Source organism: Hesperophylax consimilis, chromosome 12, assembly GCF_061612785.1.
Source record: "Hesperophylax consimilis isolate HC1 chromosome 12, BYU_Hcon_1.0, whole genome shotgun sequence".
NCBI lineage: Eukaryota > Metazoa > Arthropoda > Insecta > Trichoptera > Limnephilidae > Hesperophylax > Hesperophylax consimilis.
The window spans coordinates 6,008,541-6,020,201 of record NC_142847.1 but is presented as its reverse complement, the minus strand read 5'-3'; the positions used below and the strand labels follow the sequence as shown (position 1 = coordinate 6,020,201).

At 34.9% G+C, this 11,661-nt stretch overlaps 1 protein-coding gene across 1 annotated transcript; it reads left to right on the top strand.

The window, feature by feature from the left end:
- Positions 1-7,171: 7,171 nt before the first annotated feature.
- Positions 7,172-11,017, top strand: LOC149419056 (uncharacterized). Its single transcript, XM_089637922.1, has 3 exons — positions 7,172-8,365; positions 8,666-8,803; positions 8,887-11,017. Exons 1-3 carry the CDS (start codon positions 8,361-8,363, stop codon positions 11,015-11,017), a joined length of 2,274 nt encoding a protein of 757 aa, XP_089494048.1. The 5' UTR covers positions 7,172-8,360.
- Positions 11,018-11,661: the final 644 nt, after the last annotated feature.

Here is an 11,661-nt window from a genome sequence, read left to right as displayed (position 1 = left end):
CTCGCTTAGCTAAAAGGTCTTCAGTGACTCATAGTGAAATTAGCTAAGCGTAAAAATGAACGCCTTTGAGGCATTGATATGAAATGCTTTGGTATTTAAAAAAGACTATAAAAATAGGCAGACCATGAAGTAGGCAGCAAGCCACACATAGCAAAGCTTGGTTTTATACAAGGCATAATCTAAATTTTTCATAAATCTCCCCCAGTGTTGAAAAACTAAAATAATAACAGTCAGGTTGGTTGTCACTCTTTGATGGTTGCAAAAGATGAAATTATAGTTCCCCTCAGTTTCACATTTACTAACTGGTAATTATGTAAAATTTACATCATGTTGAGAATGCACAAACTTCTTTTTCACAGAAGACTGCAGATATTATTCTGTTGTGTAGTTATGACTGGATAATATTTGTTTTTGTGGATAATACAATATAGTACAATTTTTTTTATACACAGAACTCTCTTACTAATCCGCCATCCCAAAAACTGGGCAAGTGTCCAATTATTGAAAGCGATAGATTACGGTGCATAAATACAAAATATGCTAAAAATTAAAACAAGTACCTATTTTGTAAAAACAAACACCACTATCGATCTTTCGTGGAACTCCATTGTAGTAGTTGAATACTCAGAGGACTAATCGACTAATGTCCCAAAACAACAATAATTCACACGGGTGACTGATAAAATGGTCAGCGAGAGAGAAGCTAGACAGCCGCAGCGGTATACAAACTGAGTAAAGAGTAAGATAACCCAAACCGTCAAGTCGGTGTACGCTTGGCGCTCGTGTCTAGTTACGATGTGGGAAATAAGAATATTGGCGAGTTATAGAGCTTGATTTTGTGCTTTCAACTAGTAAAAATAACGGCGAATTATAGTAATTGTCGAATAATCGAGCGATGGATTACTGAGAGAGTACTGTACAATATACAACACATCGTTTTGGAGACATGAAATTTATAATTACGGTATTTACAAATTTTCAATAAGGTTCCTGTAAGAATTACTGAATGGATTTACAAACTAATCAGGCAGCCGAAAGACGAACCAGCAAATGAACAAAATCAATTTGTTTGCACTGGTAACCACAATGCCTACAGCAGAAATATCCTTAACTGCAAAGATAAGTATGTCGATCTGAACACGTATAGATCAAGTTTAAAAAAATTATAATTTTAAAACGTCAGTGATTCTAGAGACCAACACAAAAATGGTTGTGTTTTGAGTTTTAAACATTTGATATCAATGTCTACAAGCATTTAATTACCCTTAATGATTATGTTTTTAAAGTAAACGTTTTTTGCAAAATTGCACAGGTAGGTAATATTATCCATGTTTAAATTGACAACCCTTATTATTATTGGAATAATTATTACTAAAGGAACATACAATAAATTTATTGTAGTTTTTATGTCAGGAAGTTCTTTGATATATTATATGTACTACCATACTTCTTATTATACAAAATGCATGAAATAATTAATCTTACAAGGATAAAAGTGCAATTGTTTTTGGTGACCAGATCTGAATAGCCAAGTTCTTCCTCACCTTCCTCTTCCCCGTCTCTCAATGGAGGGTAATGCCATGCCATAGTCTCACTGCCTCTGAGCAGTTTGGACTCGTGTACGGTATTCAAAAATTTTTTTTTTAAATAAAGGGCTAAATATTTTTTATTTACATTGACGCATGGAAATTACATAAATAATAAAAAGCTTTTTATGAAAATACCTGCGTTCAATCTTTACATTAAAAGATGAAAAAAAATAAAAATTGAATTACGTAATATGAACTTATTTGGTACGAAAGTATAATATTGTGCATTTGAAGAAATCACCTATTCTAGTTGGGTTAATTATAATACTCAAAGACTAGATAAACCAGATTATTTAAAAACATTAACATGTTTTCACAACTACCACAACCTAAATTTTTTTACACTAATTGTAAATTATTATTGTGCAGTTTTTTAATGTTTTATAGTGGAAAACATTTAATACGAAACAATATTCCACAATGAAAAATAAAGTATACTTCTGTACTTACTGTAATTCTATCTATGTGAAAAATATTCTCCATTAGTACTTTTAACACGTAGTTACATAGGAATTTGTTAAGGAGTTACACCTGGTACATAGGAATGTATTACTATTGAACAAAAAAATAAAATCTTCTGGGTTATAAAAATATGCATGTATGATCTTAAATATGACTTTAGAACTAGACAAAATAACCCATTTTTTTAAAATTGATAATAATATAATGAGGGTTTTTTAATGCAAAAAATAAAATAATTTTCCTCAATAAAAATCCTATTTTGTTTCCATAGATAACTCGAGAGATAGACTGGACCACAAACAAAAAATCTATTTTGTCAAACTTTCGATTGGATTGTTTCAACTTTGACCATCACTAAGTCCTCCTTTTTCGACTTACATAATGGCGTGTTCCCACCTAATCTATTGTGAGAACTGGCTTTCTACGCCATAGCTCACTTGATAGAAATAAAAACTTAATGTTGAATCAACTTTCATTCTATTCTATGATAGAACGTGCAACAATTACTTTCCATTTTTAAACGGTTCATTCTGTCACGAGGGATCTCAGCTTAATGAATGTTTTTTTTTATGAACTACAATATAAACTTCTTTTTTTTAAAAGAAAGACAAACATTCCTGGGTTACGAATAACCTGACTATATTTGAAAATATCCTACTACCACCACGGAGAATCTTGCTCGTGTTGTGATGGAGGATTTAGCCAGCCGAGGAATTGAACACACTACACACTGACCGGTCAAAGTAATAAGTACACAAGTACATTACTACAAGTAGTAAATAAGCACGGCTTTGTCAGAGTAATGTCAACATGCAACAATGCTGGCCGCTAGAGGCACTAGTGTTGCCATTAGCAACTAGTGTTGATCAGCAAAAAACATAATATGTAATGACTAGAGTAAAATTGTGCTAAATAATTAATTAAACCAAAGTATTGCGTAGACTTTCCACTGATATTTTTTTCGATCGCCTTCTTTGGTAAATGAATTTTGAATGCTACTTACGACAGACATTAATTATTGATAATTATTATTACACAAATACAAGTCTTAAGATACAATTTTTCACTTGAAGTGAGTTTTGGTTGAAATATTTTTTTTTATTAATGTTAGGAAGGCAGTTAATAAGTAATATTTTGTACAGGTATTGATTCTGATAGAAGAGATCACAGACATTATTGCAAACTTGTCAAAATTATGAAAATATTCTCTATATTTTAGTGACTGCAATATCTAGCTTGTAAGAACAGTGATACTGCTTTTAATACTATGTTAATCAGATCAAATATCATACCTGATGCTGCATTCCTACCAGATGTATTCTATGAGAATCTATGGTCAATTTATAGAACAAAACTTGAAGCCGATTCAACTTTGGGTTTAGAATAGAATAGGTCAGGTGGGATCGCTCCTTAAGTCCATCCGTTCACGGGGCAACTGAAAAACCAGTTTTCAACAGCAACGCAACTAGTCACACGCAAACCCGCCTGCACGTTTTCAGTTGCCAATTGCCCATAGATATGTCAGTTTTCAAGAAATTTGCGATTTGTCTTTGCCTTAAGAGCTGTCAGATTACGATATGTCCGAGCAGGAAAATGTGTATTTACGACTATAGGATTCCTGATTATGCAAGAAATGAAAGAAAGAAAAAAATGGCGGCTTCGATTCTGCTGACATTTTTAACGCAACATGATAGTGACAGATGACAGCTGAAATTTTCTTCTTCATTATATGACTAAACAAGCTTAGATAATTTGAGAAATCATAAAATTGAGTTGAGCCGTGAGAGAAGCTCGATTGCCAACCAGTTTCAGTTCCCCCACGAGCAGATAGACTTAAGGAAAACAAAATTGACTGGTTCATGAAAGTGACAGATTAAATCATAGATAAATTGAAAATCTATGCTAGAATAGACAAATCATTCTAAGATGTTACATTGACTACAGCGGCAGACGTAATCAAGTTAATCGTAATTTCAAAATGCACATTTATTATTTAAGAATCAAAACAGTTAGACTATTAAAATTATTGATTCAAATTTATTACAACGAATTTGTACAATGTTAGTAGTTGAAATACACAGATTCCTCAAGTAATCAAAAAAATAAGGGTCACATAAATTTCAATGTTTTTGTAGACATCTAAATATAATAGTTGTTGGACAAAAAAATTGACAATTTTTAATTTCATCGTCAATCTAAATCAGTCAATGTGGGAGGTGGGTATGGATACAACCGATCCGGCAATCATTTATTGGATAACCAACACATCTGCTATAGATCACCCCAAGAGTTCACTACATTTGGTGACTTAGCAGGGGTGCCCGGGTTAATCGGTTAAGGTGTTTTGGTCTTTGCGGAGGTATAAATCATAAGTCCATCACTCCAGTACACCTTGACCCCTAGATTCCTACCCACCCCTCATACCTTTTTCCATCCCAGAACTTTGTCTCCTTTTTTCCCTTAAAAAGACCCTGCCACACAGCATCCCCAAAGATGAATTCCCATCCATCTAACGTGGGGTTAGAGGAAAAAAAAATGAAAAAAGTGATGTTCGTATCTGATCAATTAATTTGAAATGGTTATGTTGATCAAAATGTTACCATTATGCTCATGGCTAATTAAAGAGGTATTGCCATCACTAGAATACACCGACTAGAAATTCCATTAAATACTTTCTAAAAGCTCTTTATATATTATTTTCATATCCGATTAATAAAACATGTTTACATAATACTATTGAGATCTTTTAAAACTAACATCAGTTAAAGGATTATTGTATAAATTTATTTTATTTTACACATTTATTAATCTAATTTGAGGTATGTAATACAAAAGCATAGGGTATTATTTGTGCCTGTAAATAACGAGGGTCAATGATATGTCACTTTATCATTTAATATATTATTAAGACAAACTGTACATCCCAATAGATTGATACGAAATGAAAAAACGATTTTAGTTCATTCTGTATCTAAAGCTGGGTTCCTACCTGATCCATTCTACGAGAATCTATGGTCTATTTATCGAAATTTGAAGTCGATTCATCTTTGGGTTTCTATTCCATAGAAAAGCATATTCTCCCCAATCTATTTCATAGATTCTATGAAATAGATCACGTGTGATCCCAGCTTTAGTAGGCACTGAAGAGATAAACCGATGATACAAGTGTTTTATGACGTAAGCTCAATTTTTCCTTACTTCTGGTGAAATTGATCAAAAATTTTCAAATTTCGAAATTCTTTGCTACGGGTAAACGGAAGGTACGTTATAATCTACGCGTTCATAGATTGGATTGAATCACCGATACAATATTGTATTTCTGTTCCTTTTTTGAAAGAATTGAGTTTTTATATGGACAAAACTATATATTCGTATTGCGTATGTACGGGCGCGAACAAATAATTAATCTTTATATTTTAAAGCTTAACTTGAAAGAAGTGTATTTTCATAAAATAATTAAATTAGCGCCATCTATGAAAGAGCAGATTATAAATTCTTGTAAGTATACATTTATGTTTTGACATAACAATTTCTGCATTTAGAATTTTTTTTCTTCTTAATGTACGCATTATAATAAGCAAAGACTTCTTTTCAAGATAACAATGATTACATTGCAGGGTTTTAGGTTAGGATAACACATACAACAAGACTCTCAATATAGAACAGCACCACATTAAAATAGACGAGACAGACTTACCCCATGGACAGTCATTCATTGATCCACATCTCTGGACGTTTTCACTACTTCAACTTTTAACAAATCCATTTTGAGGCACCGATATCACCACGTTTAACAAGAATTTAATTCAAACCTTAGAGCAATCAGAAAACTAGACTTTTATTCATTCTATGCATATTATTTTACCCTTTTGAACTATTAACCTTTTCACCGCTTAACGTTCACTTCTAACTTTACGCACATCACAAAAACCAATTATTAATAATTCATTAACAACATCACAGTATAAACTGAATTCTGAAATTATAAATTAGATCAAAGAGTAAAAAAAATTATAAATTGCAGTTTATCAATACGCTTCAGCAAAACATTTTTATACACAATTTTTTTTTTTTTTTAATAAAGGAGTCTGGCCCAATCTCAGCAATGTGTATAAGCTTAACCATTATAACCACAAAACTCATCTAAACATTGTTTGTTGACTCATTTGAATACAAAACTGGGAAGTTTTTGCTTCTCCTGTTAAATTTGTAAAACTCACATAGCCGGTCTTGCAAGTGCAACGACGATATGTACAAAATTAATGGTGCATAACTTCCAGAAAGAAAATTTCTGTCTTGTTAAATAATATTCAAGAACCTCTGAAAAAAACGATGGCCATTTTATGTATTTTTTCAATTATTTTAATAGTTAGATAGTTATTTAATCTTTAATAAAGAAATCAGATCAGAAATCCCAATTTAAAACTCCAAACAAATACAAACCGTGGGATCATACGACGCCTCGAGTTACAGCCTTTTTCCAGGCACCAATCAGGTAGTAAGAACGAGGGTCTGATGAATACAGAATTACAGAAGTACATGCCTATGTTTTCGACAACATAATGTACATTTAAAATGAATATAAATTTGCATGTAGCGTAGCGAAGGAGACTCGTAATATGATATTACAGTTAGCAGTGAATAGGTTAAAGATTGACAAAAATTTTGCGGGCATAGTAAGTCGTATATAACATGAGACGAGTTATTCGCTCTTTTGGTAATTAATTTATTTAATACACATTATGTCGAGACTCATATTCTAGAGTTACCTAGTAGATACAGGGGTTAAAAAAATTAATAAGTAAATGAATCAAGCGTAAAATATCTTAACCTATAATTATTATTTGATAGCGTAGTAATATTTTTCATAGAAGGTAAAAATTGCACCAAATAACCCACATTTAATACAAGTCATTTTCTTCAGAAGATATTTCTCTAAATTAGGGTTGTGATAATGATTTAGGTTTAAAAATAGAAAAAATATTATATCCTAGGTAAGGGAACAGTGATGAAAAAATGATATGTAATTAAAAACATCAATTAATAAATTATTCAAGTTGTTTCTATTTCTTGACATTATTATTTTAATGAGATAAGTAATCACAAGCCGTGTACAAAAATAGAAATGGCTTTAAAAATAATTTATGTAGAAAGTATTTTAAAGCAAATTCAAAATGGCTGAAGCGATTCTGAAATGGTTCAAATTCCAAATATCGGTAATAATTATGAAAAAATTTTTACTAACCGCAAATATTGATAGTTAAATCGATGACTAATACGGCATGGTTTTTGGGAAAAAATAACAATAAAAGCGCTTCAGACAATATAATTATTTATGATAAATCAGAATAAATTTCTCTAAAAGCTCGTTATGCTATTAAACTATAGATGAGTAACGTTTTACTTCGTAAAGAAGTTGATGTTAGACATTTTTATTTTGAAGGCTTTCTGACATGCCACCATTATATTACCATTACCCTATGGCCACTGATATCTATGATTATGACACTTTAACAATCTACTACAATAAAACACAAACACTTTGGTTACAGCTACACGAGGAATAGGGCTCTACACTGCTTGTGTCAAAATTGTTATTCGTCATAATAATAATTGTGCCGAGAATAGCTTTACCAATGATTTAAGGGTTATATTTTTTTTTAGACTGGTATCAATTTGCTCCAAACCTCAAAATAGCGGTAAATTTCACATTTTGCGGCGTGTTGCTAACTTCAGGTTTCTTCTGATGTCATAATTTTATTTCGCCGTGTACAATGCATAGCAGTGAAAATGTTACATTCTGATGTTTTATTGTATAGGTACGTTACTCAATGTTGAGGTTTCACTTTACAAATTTGGACATTAAGGAATAATGGAGCTATGCGAGCAAATGCAGTCGTAACTTGTTTGCAGATTCAGAACACAACAAAACGTTGTGCTGACTGAACCTGTGTATAAATGTAATAAATAACCTATGTGTAGTAATTCTAATTATTGAAAGCAGTTTTGGTTACAGATTATTGAAATTTTTCACATGTATAACAATATCTTATGGCACAAAGAACTTACAGATCCACTAACATTTTTAATGTCTTTGACGCCATCTGTTTTTATTTGCATCTAAATCCGGCCTTACCAAATCGATTAGGGTAGGGTGGGGCAAAGATCCGCAGTGGGAAATGATCCACACCGTCAATTTAAAATGATCGCTTAATATTGTCGTGGTTTTAGACACATTTTTATGCTGGCAACATTGATAGAAGACGACTCACAAAAGTTACATGGCGTCCGACCGGCACAACAAAAACAATGAGGTTAGAATTCTTTTTACTTGTTTTGATGTAATAATCCGTAGGTCATCTTCAGTTGAAAATGTAATTTACTATACGCTTTGCTTACTTTTTTACTGGTTCAATTCCATAATTCAGGTTTTGAAAGGCGATCTATGGACAATAATTTGGCCAAATGCGCATTTCTTGTTTTTAGATAAGTTTGTGTTTACAAAATGACAAAATGGGGCAGAGGTCCACATTTTGCATGGGGCAATGGTCCGCGCGCGGACGTTTGCCCCAAGATTTGTATTCATTGTTCTAATTTTTGTTTTTACGTTATAGAAACTACAAACGCAAAACTAATGTGAAGCCGTTCACACCAGAACTGTACTTGCAGGCCCAAGAAATGCTAAATCAGGGGCTATCCATTAGAAAAATTGGGAAGGAGTTGGGATTCGATGAATCAACTGTACGGAAGAGGTGGGTTACCCCTTCAGTAAATTATTACGAGTTAGGAATCACTAACAATCTTTTATTTTGAATGTCGATTTGATTTCTTACAGGTTGAAAAAGGAAGGCGGCGCCAGAAAACTGGGCCGGTTCACAACAACATTCACTCATTTGCAAGAAAAGGATATTGTAGATCACTGCCGAACCTTGAACCATATGTTTTATGGTGTTTCCTTCAAAACGCTCCGAATTCTTATATTCAAATATGCTGAAGAAAACAAGATTCGACACAACTTTAATAAAGAAAAGGGAATGGCAGGGAAGGATTACACAATTTCTTTCATGAAGAGACACAAACTAAGTTTGCGAACTGCGAGAAAAACGTCAGTGGCCCGAACAATGGGTTTTAATCGCAATCAAGTGGAAGGTTTTTTTGGTAACCTAGAATCGGCTTATCAAAAATACAAGTTTGCTCCTGGTTCCATATACAACATGGACGAAACTGGAATCCAGACTGTTCCAGACAAACTTCCGAAAATTGTGTCCGACCAGGGCCAGAAAGAAGTAGCTAAAAATGTAAGTGCCGAACAAGGCCAAACAGTTACCGTTATCTGCTGCCTCAACGCCAACGGTGGCTACATTCCGCCCTATTTTATATTCAAAAGAAAGAGGGAAAATCCTCTTTTAATAAAAAATGGCCCGGTCGGCTGTAAGATGGCGGTCACTGACAAGGGATATGTTGACACTCCTACATTTATTAAGTGGTTAAAACACTTTGCAGAACATGCCAAACCCACTCCGGAAGCTCCTGTTCTTCTTATCCTGGACAATCATGCCTCGCATGTTTCAATCGAATCAATATCTCAGGCTGAAGCATTGAATGTGGTTATGCTCAGCTTGCCACCCCATACGAGCCACAAAACTCAGCCACTCGACCGGGTGTTTTTTAAACCCCTCAAAACCTACTACAACGAGGTCACGGATTCGTGGCAATCGTCCCACCCCGGGCAGGTAATAACAGTTTATCATGTCGCTGAGCTCTTTAACCGGGCTTATGAAAGAACAGCTACCATTGAAAAAGCAACTGCCTCTTTCCGCGCAATGGGAATCTTTCCCCTGGACCCCGGGGTTTTCTCGGATGCTGATTTTCTTCCGAGCCAGGTGACGGATCAAAGTCCGGAAGAAGATGATATCGTTAAAGAACCAATGCTAGATTTTGGCGACGATAACTGTGATGCCGTTCCCGATTGCCCTGTTCCTGAGCCTTCAGTGCTGCCTCAGGCTCCTACGTCAGTACTTGACCAAAGCCCGGAAGAAGATTTTGTCCAAGAACCAACACTAGACTTTGGCAACGATAACTGCAATTCAGCTCTCGACTTCCCTGTTCCTGGACCTTCAAGGCTGCCTGATCCTGTTCCTTCAGCTCTCGACTTCCCTGTTCCTGGACCTTCAAGGCTGCCTGATCCTGTTCTTTCAGCTCTCGACTTCCCTGTTCCTGGACCTTCAAGGCTGCCTGATCCTGTTCCTTCAGCTCTCGACTTCCCTGTTCCTGGACCTTCAAGACTGCCTGATCCTGTTTTATCTACTGATTCTCCTGGACTTGTCTCCACGTCATCTCTTGTGTCAGTTGTGTCTCCAGCAGACATACTACCTCTTCCCAAAGCAACACGACGTAAGCGGAGCGGAAGAAGTTTAAAGTCGACACTTCTAACATCTTCTCCGCACAAGAAAGCCCTTCGGGACAAAAAATTACAAGCTGAAAGGTTGGTCAAAGAAAGAGAAGATCGTAAAATTAAAAATGCAATGAAACGGAAAGACAAGCTCAAGATGGCAGCAAAGCAGAAGAAGAAGCCACCACGTAGACTTCAGTTTGATTCAGATGACTCATCTCAGTCTCAGTCTATTTCATCTGGAACTTCGGTCTACAACGACTCAGAATCTGACAGTGATCAGAAGATGGAAGAATCGTCTGAGCGGATGGTGCCTCCAAAGAGGTGCATAGGCGAATTTTGTACCGTTCGATATGAAGAAATACTGTTTCCAGGAGTTATTACTGGCGTTTCAGAAACCCATGCCACTGTATCATCAATGGTGAAAGCTGGAAAATTATGGAAATGGCCCGACCGGCCTGACATTCTCGATTATGAATGGGAATCAGTCGTTTCGAGTATAAAGGAGCCAAAAGAAACCAGCACAACCCGAAATGTTTATTCAGTCAGTGAACTGGAATGGTTTTACTCATAACTGTGAATAAATAAACTGATATATTTCATTTCAATGGGGCAAAGATCCGCAGCTGCGGACAATTGCCCCGCATCTGCGGACGTTTACCCCAAACAGTGGGGCAAAGGTCCGCAAAGGCAAGGTTGTCTACCTTTCCTTTTTTTTCCTAAATGGTGCTTATTTCGCTAGTAATAAAATGGTATATTGTAGCACATAAATTAAGATTTCCAGTGAAGCCAAAACCTGCAGGACCTTTTACTTATTGGGTGAGAAAAAAGGTTGAAACCTAAAATTGCAGATCTTTGCCCCACCCTACCCTACGTGTCCAATATTTGCTTTGGTAAATCAATATTTCAATTGAAAATCTCCCTCCGGTAATGTTGCAAATGGATCTTACCACTTTTTGTACATCTTCCGTATGCCATGTGGATGTAACAGATTGACATTTAGTCAAACCTCACGACAAAACATCAACAAAGTCGCCATTCTTCGTATTGCCCGCGGTAATCAGACAGCTAGTAAAATGTCGCATATGGCCAGTGTACGCATATGCCGTGATTATAGTTAAAGTTTTTCACTATTCTGACCTTACGCGCCTGTATAATATCTACAGTGTGATTATAAGTAAGACGGTTTATATGTCTTTCTTTGGTATGTTTAAAACA

What these genes read in the sequence shown, in the direction of transcription:
- LOC149419056 (XM_089637922.1), top strand. An exon ending in GAATCAACTGTACGGAAGAG is followed by an intron (nt 8,804 to 8,886) that starts GTGGGTTACCCC and finishes GATTTCTTACAG; the next exon opens with GTTGAAAAAGGAAGGCGGCG.